The 16,006-nt window shown below is 36.2% G+C and overlaps 1 protein-coding gene across 7 annotated transcripts in view; it reads left to right on the top strand.

The window, feature by feature from the left end:
* The window catches only part of LOC125657485 (ankyrin repeat domain-containing protein 55-like), a 36,340-nt gene that overhangs the window by 17,318 nt on the left and 3,016 nt on the right, over positions 1-16,006 (top strand). For 4 of the 7 annotated variants that reach the window (XM_056149764.1, XM_056149766.1, XM_056149763.1 and 1 more), the window contains exons 3-12: positions 767-897; positions 1,853-1,962; positions 2,372-2,432; positions 3,172-3,300; positions 5,396-5,580; positions 5,860-5,996; positions 7,491-7,924; positions 8,133-8,150; positions 12,777-13,026; positions 15,312-15,405. In XM_056149764.1, the coding sequence (XP_056005739.1) occupies positions 767-897; positions 1,853-1,962; positions 2,372-2,432; positions 3,172-3,300; positions 5,396-5,580; positions 5,860-5,996; positions 7,491-7,924; positions 8,133-8,150; positions 12,777-13,026; positions 15,312-15,405 (1,549 nt within the window). The remainder of the gene's footprint in view (positions 1-766; positions 898-1,852; positions 1,963-2,371; positions 2,433-3,171; positions 3,301-5,395; positions 5,581-5,859; positions 5,997-7,490; positions 7,925-8,132; positions 8,151-12,776; positions 13,027-15,311; positions 15,406-16,006) is intronic. The other 3 variants (XM_056149767.1, XM_056149765.1, XM_056149762.1) reach the window with 1 other exon arrangement.

Here is a 16,006-nt window from a genome sequence, read left to right as displayed (position 1 = left end):
GCATACATTAAATTAGCCACAGAGTTACAATTGGCATACATTAAATTAGCCACAAAGTTACAATTGGCATACATTAAATTAGCCACAAAGTTACAATGGCATACATTAAATTAGCCACAAAGTTACTATGGCATACATTAAATTAGCCACAAAGTTACAATGGCATACATTAAAATTTGCCACAAAGTTACAATGACATACATTAAATTAGCCACAAAGTTACAATGGGATACATTAAATTAGCCACAAAGTTACAATGGCATACATTAAATTAGCCACAACATTACAATGGCAATCATTAAATTAGCCACAAAGTTACAATGGTATACATTAAATTAGCCACAAAGTTATAATGGCATACATTAAATTAGCCACAAAGTTACAATGGCAATCATTAAATTAGCCTCAAAGTTACAATGGCATACATTAAATTAGCCACATAGTTACAATGGCAATAATTGAATTAACCACTATAATTCATTTACAGCAATTTTCTTACACAAGAAACCCCAGTACAAATTTCTCCAGGGTAGTAGACTGTGTTGCTGTGTGTACATAATTATGTGTGATGAGACAGTAAATAAGTATCAGGTCTGATAAGTTCAGTTGGCTGGACTTCTACACAGTGTATTTTCCATGAAGCACAAACACACCACGTAAAGCATGCTGGTGTGAAAAGTCACTGTTTCATAACCTAATCAAACTCAATTGTTCAAACTGTCAGTGATCATAATTATTCTTATTCCCTCTTAACTATACCATACAGGCTTAACTCCCCTTGGACATGCAGTGAAGTCAAAGGAGTTGGAAGCTGTGAAGCAAATCATCAAAATGGGAGGAAATATAAATACCAAGGATTGCCAAGGGAGGACTCCATTGGCTCTGGCAACATACCAAGTGAGTAACCATAGTAACATACCAAGTCAGTAGCCATAGTAACATACATGTACTATGTCAGTAGCCGTAGCAGCATACCAAGTCATTAACATACCTAAATATCAAGGCAAATACCAATAAAATATACCACATCATTATTCGAAAGACTATAAGTCAGTAACCATAGCAACAAATCTAGTGAGTAAGAATAATATTTCACGTATAAGCATCCTATTAAGAATATATAGAAACGTGTTGTCATAGTGAAATACCTGTGAATCCCTGTAATAATGATATGAAGTCATTTATCAAATCATCAGTCCATATATCTAAATATGTCATGCTCAAAAGCTTATTAACGAAATCAGCAAGTACATCAGTTACAAAATTAATAACTCAATCAATCAGTGACTCTATCAGATACTAAATCAGCAAGTCAATAAATCAATAACTCAATCAGTTACTGAATAACTCAATCAGTTACTCAATCAATAACTCAATCAGTTACTGAATCAGCTACTCAATCAGTTATTCAATCAAAAACTCGATCAGTTACTCAATCATTAATTCAATCAGTGACTCAATCAGTTACTCAATCAATAACTCAATCAGTGACTCAATCAGTTACTCAATTAGTTATTAAATAAATAACTCAATCAATAACTCAATCAGTAACTCAATCAGGACTCAATCAGTAACTCAATCAGGACTCAATCAGTAAATCAATCAGTAACTCAATCAATGACTCAATCAGTAACTCAATCAGTAAATCAATCAGTTACTAAAACAGTAACTAAAACAACATGGCAACACTGCATCTTGATTAGGAACTGAATCTAAAATTGGAATTCAGTGTGACATTTGTAACTTTCAAGAAAACTATCAACAGACAGTGGTGTTGTAAGATCAGATATGAATGACTTAGGACTACAATTCTCTGGCTGATTAGCCATTATCTACACATATACTTACACAGGGCTGGTTTGAGGGAGTCATCTATCTACTCAGGAAGGGCGCCAAACAGGGCATAGCTGAGAAATCTGGAAGGACTCCACTGCACGCCTCCACCTACGACAAAGATGTCAGGTAAAATCATTTCTACAGTCCGGTATTCACAATGTCAGGTAAAACGGTCATTTCTACAGCCCGGTATTCACAGCGTCAGGTAAAACGGTAATTTCTACAGTCCGGTATTCACAGCATCAGGTAAAATGGTCATTTCTACAGTCCAGCATTCACAGCGTCAGGTAAAACGGTCATTTCTAAGTATTCACAAGGAATATTTTCATGGACATCAACAATACACTACTCTGCTTGTGACCACTAGAAATTCATTCAACAACATGTTCTGGAGAAGAGTGTTTGGTCATGTTTAAATTGAATAATTGAATACTTGTTAAGATAATGACATTACAATTTCATTGTAGGATAATTGGTGCATTACTGCAGACCTTTGAATACTTATTAAGATAATGACATTACAATTTTGTTGTAGGATAATTGGTGCTTTACTGCAGACCTTGTCTAAGGAGGAAGTGGCAATACAAGATAATGAGGTATGTCTAAGATTAGTGAATTGAAAACAATCAATATTTTGGCTTTCTTGCAGGATAGTGAAAGGCAATTCTCTGCTTCAAAAGGATTCCGAGGAAACTAAAAAGAAGGAACTTAAACATTACTCATGAAGGACTGTATTAAATGAATATGTACCAAGATCAGTATCTGTATATAAAGGTTTACGATATCTACAGCTACTCACACTTATAATTTTGTGGCTACTGATATGTATATTACATAAACACTGGGAATGTCCAATGTTGGGATACAAATGGGCTCAATTCATAGACAAGCGACACTGGACTAGGTAGATTTTTAGGTTTTCTCTCTTGTTTTTTTTAAATTACATCTCATTTTAGAATTTTTCACTCATATTGTCGAGACGTCACCAGCTGTAGATGAAGTACTTGTACTACAAATTTGAATGAATGCATGGCACTCAGAACTCTAGCAATAAGGGTTCTTTCAAAGTTCCAACAACTGTCATGGCATGGGCTACCTCCATCTTTTAGGCCATATCTAAAAGACCGGTGATTTTCATTTCTGATGCCAGGTGGTTGGTGAAGGAACAATCACTGCTTATGTTAAATGTCTTAGGTTAGGTGGGATAAGATTTGAACCCTGTACCTCCCAGTTGAGAAGTATGCTTCTTAACCATTTGGCAAATAGATTGGTTAGAAGAGTCCATGAAATGTGTAAAAAAAAAACCACCTGAAATAGCCAGCTTTAAATTTGCAGAAAATGACTGCTCTCCATTGGGCAGCCTTCCATAACAGACCCGAACATCTACAGCTGCTGTTGATGAGTGGAGCCAACATGCATTGTCAAGACATTGACGGGAAGACACCACTGCACTGGGCCTCTGAGGTAAATCACTACAAAATTTGATAATCTCTACACTGGGCCGCTGAGGTAAATCACTACAAATAATCTCTACACTGGGCCGCTGAGGTAAATCACAAATAATCTCTACACTGGGCCGCCAGGCTAAATCACTACAAATAATCTCTACACTGGGCTGCCAGGGTAAATCACTACAAATAATCTCTAAACACTGCTACACTGAGTCACAGGGACACAAAACACTGCTACACTGAGTCACAAAACACTGCTACACTGAGCCACAGAGACACAAAACACTGCTACACTGAGTCACAGGGTACAAACACTGCTACACTGAGTCACAGGGTACAAACACTGCTACACTGAGTCACAGGGACACAAAACACTGCTACACTGAGTCACAAAACACTGCTACACTGAGCCACAGAGACACAAAACACTGCTATACTGAGTCACAGGGACACAAAACACTGCTACACTGAACCACAAAACACTGCTACACTGATCCACAGGGTACAAAACATTGCTACACTGAGCCATAGGGTAAATCACTACAAAACACCAATACATGGGCTATATATAGCTGCATGCGTAAATCGCCACAAGAAAATGTATACACCGAGTCTCTACATAACATTGCAATAATGGGCCTATTGTGAATTAACATAAAATAATTACTACAATAGTTACAGTAATTCATGAGAAGTTTTCCCACATGAAATCTATAGTCTTTTTCTATATTTATCAATTAGTCCTTTGGAATGAAACAACTGCTAATTTACATTCTCGTAATTGATATGGAACACCAATTTCATCAAATCAAGTACATGTACAGTAAAACATGCTTATAGTGAAAGTGTTGGGAAAGAACAATTTGATTCATTATAAATGCAATTTGTTATATCCAATAGATTCATAATATGTTTTAAATTACCAATTGACCATGAATGAAAATCACTTCACTGTAACTAAAGTGTGAATTTACCATAAGCATGATCACTTTGTGTTTTACTGTACTTGCTTGATATAAAAATAAAAAAAAGATACAGTCAAACCTTCATATCTTGAACTCAATGGGACTGAGAAAAAACTTAGAGATATCCAAGGATTTGAGATATCGAGGGTGATATACTCAAAGGGAAAGACGACCCAAAAGATTTTTACATGATAATTAAATGATAGGATTAATCATATGATAAAGATTTGTCATACTATTCTGTTGATATATGGCCTAAATAAGTGTCAGTACTAATTTGAAAACGTTAAGAATTGAAATTCCTGCAATCTATAGAGGCTGCCATGATGTGTAAGTCTTTTGTGTTCAAGACCACAAAAATCAATAAATTTTACGTCATACCGTCTGTTCCGGTTTTGATGAGATTCTAAGATCATCAAAGATATGCATGTGGTAGATCTTATGAATAGATAGGTTGATACCTTCCTGTCGAGCGATTAATTACACTATAATGCAAAGGGGAGATGTGAAAAAAGTTTTTTATCGAAATTCCCGACCCAACGATGTCACTTGAAAAGAAAAGACTATATAAACTGTGGATCCATCATTTGCGTAATGACAATTTGAGGTTCGAGACATTTGTATGAAGAAATGTTTACCATCTGTCTGGTCTGTGACTCGACTGATTGTCTTTTCTCAATTTCTTCTTGCAAAAGAACAGGCTCAAATCTATACGACTCAAAACTTAACTGTTCGTGACTTGTCATGTTTACAGTGCTACTAATGAAATAAACCGGAACAGACGGTGTGACATCATAAATTAAACATCAATGGCCGCTCTCTTAGCGGCGGGTAATTTAAAATACATGTTAGATTAATATTGATTTAATTGTTAAGCAAGGATTTTTGTTGTTAAAGACTGTAATCCACAATATCAGTAAGTGATACTTTATTAAAAAAAACAACAATGTGATTAAGGTTGCCTTTCCCTTTAAAGAATAAGTGTTTGGGACTTCTGAATCACTTCGACATATCCATGGTATTCGAGATATTGGTGTTCAAGATACCAAAATTCAACTGTAGATGCATATTCCATAAATTAATAAAAGAAGTTGGTAGATATTGCTGTTGAATTTGTGATAACAAAAAAAACTTTCTTAACAGAAAGGGAGTGTGGAGTGTTGTCACCTGCTGTTACAATGCTGTAAGGGGCCCAAGCTTGTCAACCAGTTAGACAACAGCAACAAGAATGCCCTCCACTATGCTGCGGCAGCTGGTCACTATCTGTTGCTACGGGAACTGGTCGGTGTTGAGGGGGTTGATCTGGAGGCAGAAGATCCTGATGACAGGTGAGTGAGAGAGGAAGAGGGGGAGAAAGAGAGAGAGAGAGGAGAGGGAGAGAGAGAGAGAAAGAGAGAGAGGCAGAAGATCCTGATGACAGGTGAGTGAGTGAGAGAGAGAGAGAGAGAGAGAGGGGAGAGAGAGAAAGAGAGAGGAAGACAGAGAGAGAGAGAGAAAGAGGAGAGGGAGAAAGAGAGAGAAAGATAACAAATTAGCATTTCTTAATTTACATAATCTACCCATGATATTACCAGTCATCATTTCGAAATAAAATTATTATCTTTCAGGACCCCACTTCATTGGGCAGCAGCTATGGGGCACTCTCAATGTGTCAGTGTGCTACTTAATATGGGAGTCACCCCCAACCCTTCAGACATTGAAGGAGGGACCCCGCTAGACTACGCCAAGCAGACTGGTCACAGAGGTACGTCATAGGCTGTTTAAATCCCCTCGCTGTTTAAATCCCCTTGCTGTTTAAATCCACTGAATTACAAGGAACAGGCCATTGACAAAAATACAGTGTGTAGAGCTAGCTGAATTAGACCTAGTCAGTAAACGCGGTTATAGTGAACACCCTTATAATGAATTCATGCTTACAGTAAACAACGGTTATAGCTAAAATACTTATAATGAATTCATGCTTATAGTAAAACACAGTTACAGTGAAAACACTTATAATGAATTCATGCTTACAGTAAAACACAGTTACAGTGAAAACTTAATGAATTCATGCTAACAATAAAATACGGTTACAGCTATAACACTTATAATAAATCCAAACCACAGCAAAGTGATTTTCTTTTCCCCTTGTTTTAAAATATTGTAGACTCCTTGGATTTATAACAAATCAAAATTGTTTGGCCCCAGCCATAAGTATGTTTCACAATGACATAAATATGTTTCACAATGACATAAATATGTTTCACAATGACACAGGCAGAAGTAAGCAGTAGATCAGTCATGTTAAGGTACAATTCTCTCCAGTCATTGTTTCGATTTTCTCATTAGAAATCAATGTTCCTAGTGATGATTTAACGGGTCCTTTTAGTTTTGGAATTATATCTAGTGACAGAGTTGGGTTTCCATGGACGTAACCCCCTAATGTTGTGCTGAACCTGATGTGTAATGATAAAACCTAGTGCTCAATCACTGTAAAAATACCCACTAAGCCATGAATAAAACATCGGTAGATAATGTTTCGTTCATTTATGTCTGTATTTATTTATGAGAATAGGATATTACACTGTATAATAGGAAAGGAATTGTAGCCAAACTTCAAGGAAAGATATAACTGTTTATTTGTATTGATTAATCCATAAAGATCTGCTAATAAAACTCTCGTTAGGCAATGTAGGTAATTTAAAATTTATATTGCCTGACAATGATCAAAGTAAAAACAAAATCAATGACAGCTCACCATCAGCATCAGAAAGAATATCTCGTAAAATATCATATTATGCATATTCAACACAAACTAAGTATCAATAACAGTTCTGTCAATAAACATGTTTAAAAAATAAGATAACAATGTACAAATATGTTCTTACCTATGTAGATATTACTAAAGAGTCATACACCTTTACTCTTTATATTTCAGTTTCTTTCCATCATGTTCATTTGTTACATTCATGTAATATCCCATCATTTTGCAAAATAGCATGATTTACAAATTCAGTATGCTAACGGATATTAATCACTAAATACACAATTGAAATAAACACTTTACTGAATTTCAAGTCGGCAACGCCATTGATATATTTCTTAATGAATGCACAAAATCCACACCTAGGAGAAATTTTTAAGTTCATATATATTCTTGTTTATGGACTTTTTGGCTGGCTAATTTTTAGGTCGAACAATCCTAGTTTAAATTATAATGTTTATTGAGGATAAAAATTCTAATTGTATATATTGACAGAATGTGTAAGATTATTGGAAGAGAAAATGGGAATCAAAGCTAGCAATATCACAAACAGGCGACCAAAGGTTAAAAAGTCTGAATCTACTCGAAATCCATTCGGAAAACTCAAGGACCTCTTCCGACCTCGCAACAGGAAAGTCTCCTCCACCCCAACCTCAGATGCCAACAGTGACTCCATAGAAATGAGGTCATATGACAAACAGTCAGGGACAACCTCCATGTCCAATTCCGAGCGATCTCTGAAGGAACTGACCAGGAGAGAAGAAAGCAGGCCGGCCTCCAAATCACAGAACCCGGAGAACCAGAAAAAATCACCTGTCACTCCCAGCAATGTCACGGTGCCAAAAATTGTCCTCTCGACATTTGAGGAGAAAGAGGATGACCAGGTGTTACTGAAACAAAGGAAAAGCAGGCCCAGGCGTCATAAAAAGGTAGCAGTTTTGGTTTCCATGGAAATATACATGTAGTCTAATTCTACTGATGGGATCTTTAGTAACTCAAAATTAATATCTCTAACTTCGTTATATTCTGCTGCAGTAACATGCTTGATAATCCTTTATGTTGTGTATACAACACTATAAAACCTCAATCTTGTAGTGAACTATACTCATCTTGTGATAAAACTATTTGTTTTTGCAGAAACGCTTACATAAACAGGTAATACAGTTTTTCATTCTAACCTTGACCTTTTTTTATTCCAATATCCTGTTCACATAAAGATGATGTGGGAAGGAGGGAAAAGAAATATATAGAGAAAGGGCAAGAGAGCTGAATGTGTAGAGGGAAATTGAAAAAGTGGGCATTGAAAAAAGGGAAATAGCCTCCAGATAGATGTAAAAGCTGTAAAACTATAGAAAGGGGGAAAAGAAATGTGTAGAAAGCTAGAGATGTGTAGAAAAGGGGAAAAGAAAAGTGTAGAAAGCTGGAGATGTGTAGGAAAGGGGAAAAGAAAAGTGTAGAAAGCTGGAGATGTGTAGAAAAGGGGAAAAGAATTGTGTAGAAAGCTGGAGATGTGTAGGAAAGGGCAAAAGAATTGTGTAGAAAGCTGGAGATGTGTAGAAAAGGGGAAAAGAATTGTGTAGAAAGCTGGAGATGTGTAGAAAAGGGGAAAAGAATTGTGTAGAAAGCTGGAGATGTGTAGGAAAGGGGAAAAGAAAAGTGTAGAAAGCTGGAGATATGTAGGAAAGGGGAAAAGAATTGTGTAGAATGCTTGAGATGTGTAGTAAAGGGGAAAAGAAATGTGTAGAAAGCTAGAGATGTATAGGAAAGAGGGAAGGAAAAGTGTAGAAAGCTGGAGATGTGTAGGAAAGGGGAAAAGAATTGTGTAGAAAACTGGAGATGTGTAGGAAAGGGGAAAAGAAATGTGTAGAAAGCTAGAGATGTGTAGAAAAGAGGGAAGGAAAGTGTAGAAAGCTGGAGATGTGTAGGAAAGGCCCGGGAAAAGAACTGTGTAGAAAAGGGGAAAAGAAATGTGTAGAAAAGGGGAATAAAAGATGTGTAGGAAAGAGGGAGATAAATGGGGAAAAAGCAATTTTCCCTTTCTACTTTGAGTCTTATGCATGTCCATTGAGTAAAGTCATATACTGTACTTAGCATGCTATTGAACTAGAATTTTGAAATCTATTTCGTCTAGGGATGTAAATTCTACTCTGTCTTCTTATATGGTTTTGTTTAGGGATGTAAATTCTACTCTGACTAGTTGTATGGTTTTAGTTTAGGGATGTAAATTCTACTTTGACTTGTTATATGGTTTTTGTCTAGGGATGTAAATTCTACTCTGTCTTGTTATATGGTTTTTGTGTAGGGATATAAATTCTACTCTGACTAGTTGTATGGTTTTAGTTTAGGGATGTAAATTCTACTTTGACTTGTTATATGGTTTTTGTCTAGGGATGTAAATTCTACTCTGTCTTGTTATATGGTTTTTGTGTAGGGATATAAATTCTACTCTGACTAGTTGTATGGTTTTAGTTTAGGGATGTAAATTCTACTTTGTCTTGTTATATCGTTTTTGTTTAGGGATGTAAATTCTACTTTGACTTGTTATATGGTTTTTGTTTAGGGATGTAAATTCTTCTTTGTCTTGTTATATGGTTTTTGTCTAGGGATGTAAATTCTACTCTGACTTGTTATATGGTTTTGTCTAGGGATATAAATTCTAGTCTGACTTGTTATATGGTTTTGTTTAGGGATGTAAATTCTACTTTGACTTGTTATATGGTTTTTGTTTAGGGATGTAAATTCTACTCTGTCTTGTTATATGGTTTTTGTGTAGGGATATAGGGATGTAAATTCTACTCTGACTAGTTGTATGGTTTTAGTTTAGGGATGTAAATTCTACTTTGACTTGTTATATGGTTTTTGTTTAGGGATATAAATTCTACTCTGACTTGTTATATGGTTTTTGTCTATAGGGATGTAAATTCTACTCTGTCTTGTTATATGGTTTTGTTTAGGGATGTAAATTCTAGTCTGACTTGTTATATGGTTTTGTTTAGGGATGTAAATTCTACTCTGACTAGTTGTATGGTTTTGTTTAGGGATGTAAATTCTACTTTGACTTGTTATATGGTTTTTGTTTAGGGATGTAAATTCTACTCTGACTTGTTATATGGATTTTGTTTAGGGATGTAAATTCTACTCTGTCTTGTTATATGGTTTTGTTTAGGGATGTAAATTCTACTCTGACTAGTTGTATGGTTTTAGTTTAGGGGTGTAAATTCTACTTTGACTTGTTATATGGTTTTTGTCTAGGGATGTAAATTCTACTCTGTCTTGTTATATGGTTTTGTTTAGGGATGTAAATTCTAGTCTGACTTGTTATATTGTTTTTGTTTAGGGATGTAAATTCTAGTTTGACTTGTTATATGGTTTTTGTTTAGGGATGTAAATTCTACTTTGACTTGTTATATGGTTTTTGGTGAGGGATGTAAATTCTACTCTGACTTGTTATATGGTTTTTGTTTAGGGATGTAAATTCTACTCTGACTTGTTATATGGTTTTTGTTTAGGGATGTAAATTCTACTCTGACTTGTTATATGGTTTTATTTAGGGATGTAAATTCTACTCTGACTTGTTATATGGCTTTTGTTTAGGGATGTAAATTCTACTCTGACTTGTTATATGGTTTTTGTTTAGGGATGTAAATTCTACTTTGACTTGTTATATGGTTTTTGTTTAGGGATGTAAATTCTAGTCTGACTTGTTATATGGTTTTGTTTACGGATGTAAATTCTACTCTGTCTTGTTATATGGTTTTTGTTTAAGGATGTAAATTGTACTTTGACTTGTTATATGGTTTTTGTATAGGGATGTAAATTCTACTCTGTCTTGTTAGATGGTTTTGTTTAGGGATGTAAATTCTACTCTGTCTTGTTATATGGTTTTTGTTTAGGGATGTAAATTCTACTTTGACTTGTTATATGGTTTTTGTTTAGGGATGTAAATTCTACTTTGTCTTGTTATATGGTTTTTGTATAGGGATGTAAATTCTACTCTGACTTGTTATATGTTTTTGTTTAGGGATGTAAATTCTACTTTGACAAGTTATATCGTTTTTGTTTAGGGATGTAAATTCTACTTTGTCTTGTTATATGGTTTTTGTATAGGGATGTAAATTCTAGTCTAACTTGTTATATGGTTTTTGTCTGGGGATGTAAATTCTACTTTGTCTTGTTATATGGTTTTTGTTTAGGGATGTAAATTCTACTTTGACTTGTTTTATGGTTTTTGTCTAGGGATGTAAATTCTAGTTTGACTTGTTATATGGTTTTTGTCTAGGGATGTAAATTCTAGTTTGACTTGTTATATGGTTTTTGTCTAGAGATGTAAATTCTACTTTGACTTGTTATATGGTTTTGTCTAGGGATGTAAATTCTAGTTTGATTTGTTATATGGTTTTTGTCTAGGGATGTAAATTCTGTTTTAATTTGTTAAATGACTTTCGTCTAGAGATTAAGTTCTACTTTGATTTGTTAAATGGCTTTTGATGGGGCATATTATGTTTTGCCTTCTGTTCATCTGTTAGCTTTCTTGTGTTTGGGTCATATTTATCATACTGTGAGGCACAGGACTATCAAACTTGGTCAGTTGATGCATCTTAAGAGAAAGGTGTGTTGTGACCCAAAAGTAGGTCACTGTGACCTTAAATTTGGAATTCTATATCTATCCATATGTTAATCATGTTTGGATCATATCTTGAGCACTGTTAGGCCTAGTTCCATCTAACCAGTCTGCTGATAGATCTTGAGCACTGTTAGGCCTTGCTCCACACTAACCTAGTCTGCTGATAGATCTTGAGCACTGTTAGGCCTCGCTCCACACTAACCTAGTCTGCTGATAGATCTTGAGCACTGTTAGGCCTCGCTCCACCTAACCTAGTCTGCTGATAGATCTTGAGCACTGTTAGGCCTTGCTCCACACTAACCTAGTCTGCTGATAGATCTTGGGCACTGTTAGGCCTCGCTATATCTAACCTAGTCTGCTGATAGATCTTGGGCACTGTTAGGCCTCGCTACATCTAACCTAGTCTGCTTATAGATCTTGAGCACTGTTAGGCCTCGCTCCATCCAACCTAGTCTGCTGATAGATCTTGAGCAATGTTGGGCCTCGCTACATCTAACCTAGTCTGCTGATAGATCTTGAGCACTGTTAGGCCTCGCTCCATCCAACCTAGTCTGCTGATAGATCTTGAGCAATGTTAGGCCTCGCTACATCTAACTTAATCTGCTGATAGATCTTGGGCACTGTTAGGCCTCGCTCCATACAACCTAGTCTGCTGATAGATCTTGGAATATGCAAACATAGATATGCATCATGTACATGTAGTTTCAAATATCCCAGCAGTGCACTTTATCAATGTTCTACTCAGAGGCTAATTAAGTTAATTAATGATCGTGCACCTCTTGCTAAAATCTAATAGTCAATTTATTACCATACTTTCAAATGCAGACATTTAATTACCAAATCTATAACATTAATATACTGATGCCTTTTATTGCATCATCATTAAACTTTAATTCACTACCATTCCAGTTTAACTTCGAATTAGGTATGTCCCAGTTTCTACGGATGATTCTATAGAATTCCACAATATTTTCTTTTTGCTCATGCAGACAAATTGAACGTTAAATTTTCTATTGCCAATGGTTGGTATGATTGAGTAATGACAAATTAGAATACTCATTGACTTCCCAAATTCGTTGTCTCATTATCATACACAACTAAAACACTTCAATGTAAAACCAATTTCAGAATTATTGATTATAGTCTTTGTTCTGTAGGCATCAGCAACAACAACTTTTGAAGAAAACTATGACCTTCATACTGGAAAAAATTTGCACAAGGACAGGAGTCGCCGTGACAACCAGCACGTCAATATGGGCACCAGTAACTTGCTTCCTCCTGTAATGAGTCCCAAAGTATCACCGCTCCCTCCCAGTCCCATCCCACAGGATCTACCCAGAACACCACCACCCCACAAAACACCCAGAGATTTAGCTCCCCTTAGAGTGCCTCAAATCAAGTCCGCAGGTAAGTCCAGTAGCTTCGCTTAGAGTGTCTCAACTCCAGTCCACAGGTGAATTCAGTATCTCCCCTTAGAGTGCCTCAACTCCAGTCCACAGGTGAATTCAGTATCTCCCCTTAGAGTGCCTCAAATCCAGTCCACAGGTGAGTTCAGTATCTCCCCTTAAAGTGCCTCAAATCAAGTCTGCAGGTGAGTTCAGAGATTTAGCTCCCCTTATAGTGCCCCCAATCAACTCTGCAGGTGAGTTCAGCATCATCTCTTTTTGATCCTTATTGACACCTTGATTAGATAGGATATGGCATTGACAGATCATGATAAAGTGATGGTATGCGATATATAGAGTGAAACATTTCCTTTTTCTATATCTGAGCCCATATCAACTCTGATATCAGCCCTCGGACTGATATTGGTCGATTCTGGGTGTGAAATGTTTATCACATTCTTATAGATCACCAGGGCTATCAAAATGAATAAAATCCTTATTTAGATTATTCGAAAGCTCTATAGGCCAAGATTATCTGATTACGCTGACATTTACTACCATAGGCCATTGAGTATTGACAAACCTACATGTGTACATAAACACAAAATTTACAAGAGGCCCATGGGCCACATCGCTCACCTGAGTCACCTTGGTCCATATCAGAAGACTTTCCATATATATTTGCATGTAAAACCATAGTCCCTATTATGGCCCCAACCTACCCCTGGAGGCCATGGTTTTTGCAAACTTGAATCTACACTATGTCAGAAAGCTTTCATGTAAATGTGAACTTTTTTGGCTCAATGGTTCTTGAGAAGAAGATTTTTAAAGATTTTTCCTATATACAGTATTTGTATGTAAAACTTTGATCCCCCCTTGTGGCCCCATCCTACCCCAACGGGCCATGATTTGAACAAACTTGAATCTGCACTATGTCAGAAAGCTTTCATGTAAATATCAGCTTTTTTGGCTCAGTGGTTCTTGAGAAGAAGATTTTTCCTATATATTTGTAAGTAAAACTTTGATCCCCCCTTGTGGTCCCATCCGACCCCCAGGGGCCATGATTTTAACAAACTTGAATTTGCACTATGTCAGAAAGCTTTCATGTAAATATCAGCTTTTCTGGCTCAGTGGTTCTTGGGAAGATGATTTTTAAAGATTTTCCCTATATATTTGTATGTAAAACTTTGATCCCCTATTGTGGCCCCATCCGACCCCCGGGGGCCATGCTTTTAAAAAACCTGAATCTGCACTATATCAGGAAGCTTTCATATAAATCTCAGCTTTTCTGGCTCAGTGGTTCTTGAGAAGAAGATTTTAAAGATTTTTCCTATATATTTGTATGTAAAACTTTGATCCCCTATGGTGGCCCCATCCAACCCCCGGGGGCCACGATATTAACAATTCAGAATCTGCACTATTTAATAAAGCTTATCTATAAATTTCATCTTTTCTGGCCCAGTGGTTCTTTTGAAGAAGATTTTTTAATGACCCTACTCTATTTTTACCTTTTCTTGATTATCTCCCCTTGGAAGGTGGCCTGGCCCTTTATTTTAACAATTTAGAATTCCCTTTACCTAAGGATGCTTTGTGCCAACCTTGGTTGAAATTGGCCCTGTGGTATTTGAGAAGAAGTCAAAAATGTTAAAAGTTTACAGACAGACGGACAGACGGATGCCGGAATACAGGTGATCAGAAAAGCTCACTTGAGCTTTTAGCTCAGGTGAGCTAAAAAAAACTGAAGCAAAAGAAAATATTAATTACAGATTCCACAATTTTTGTTCAGAGATGAACGAGATAACATATGATTTAATTTGTATATGAGTAAGGATAGATTATCACTTATCACTAAACTAGTTTGTCTGTACAACGATCAATCAGGAATACATGTTACTCTGGTTTGTTAAATTTAATTTAGATTGTTCAGATATATTATGTAAGTCAAGTATTGATGGTACTGAAGAATATTCAAATATTCTTTGACATTCCTAGTTGTAACATTCAAAATCTAAAACAAATAATAATAAAGATTATTAAGAATTTTGTCAATATTTTAATTTAGAAAGCAATATGTTTCAAAAATGAAAATCACATCTTCTGAATCACTGAAGATTTCAAACATATGCTTAAATCTCAATCAGTGTATATGAATAGAGAGCAGTGCTTGGGCATGATATTGCTGCTGTGAATGTCACTTGTACCACTCATGCAGAAAACCTGCATATATTGCTAAGTAGATAATAGGCAACATATATCATTAATCTTGCTCTTAAGACATGCATTTCATGTTTTGTTTATTTTTTCTAGGTACCCAGCCCATTCCGATCTTACAGACTGAGGAGGAGGATCTGTCATCCTCCACTTCCTCTCCGCCATATTCCAACTTCAGGCAAATGGACAGGTGAGTTTTCCCCCAAAAGATTGCATTGGATCCCCACTAAAACATTGACAGGTCTCATTGAATAGAGAGAAAGAGAGGTGTATATCCTCACCATTAGACAGAGGGGTGTATATCCTCACCAATAGACAGAGAGGTGTATATCCTCACCAATAGACAGAGAGGTGTATATCCTCACCAATAGACAAATTGTATATCCTCCCCAATAGACAGAGGGGTGTTTTTCTCACCAATAGACAGAGGAGTGTATATCCTCACCAAAAGATAGAGAGGTGTATATCCTCACCAATAGACAGAGGGGTGTATATTCTCACCAATAGACAGAGAGGTGTATATCCTCATCAATAGACAGAGGGGTGTATATCCTTACTAATACACAGGTGTATATTCCCAATAATAGACAGAGGGGTGTATATTCTCACCAATAGACAGAGAGGTGTATATCCTCACCAATAGACAGAGGGGTGTATATCCTTACTAATACACAGGTGTATATTCTCAATAATAGACAGAGGGGTGTATATCCTCACCAATAGACAGAGAGGTGTATATCCTCACCAATAGACAGAGAGGTGTATATCCTCACCAATAGACAGAGAGGTGT

This window comes from Ostrea edulis, chromosome 9 (assembly GCF_947568905.1).
Source record: "Ostrea edulis chromosome 9, xbOstEdul1.1, whole genome shotgun sequence".
Taxonomy (NCBI): Eukaryota; Metazoa; Mollusca; class Bivalvia; order Ostreida; family Ostreidae; genus Ostrea; species Ostrea edulis.
The sequence above is the reverse complement of the archived record's forward strand: the minus strand, read 5'-3'. Positions and strand labels throughout refer to the sequence as shown.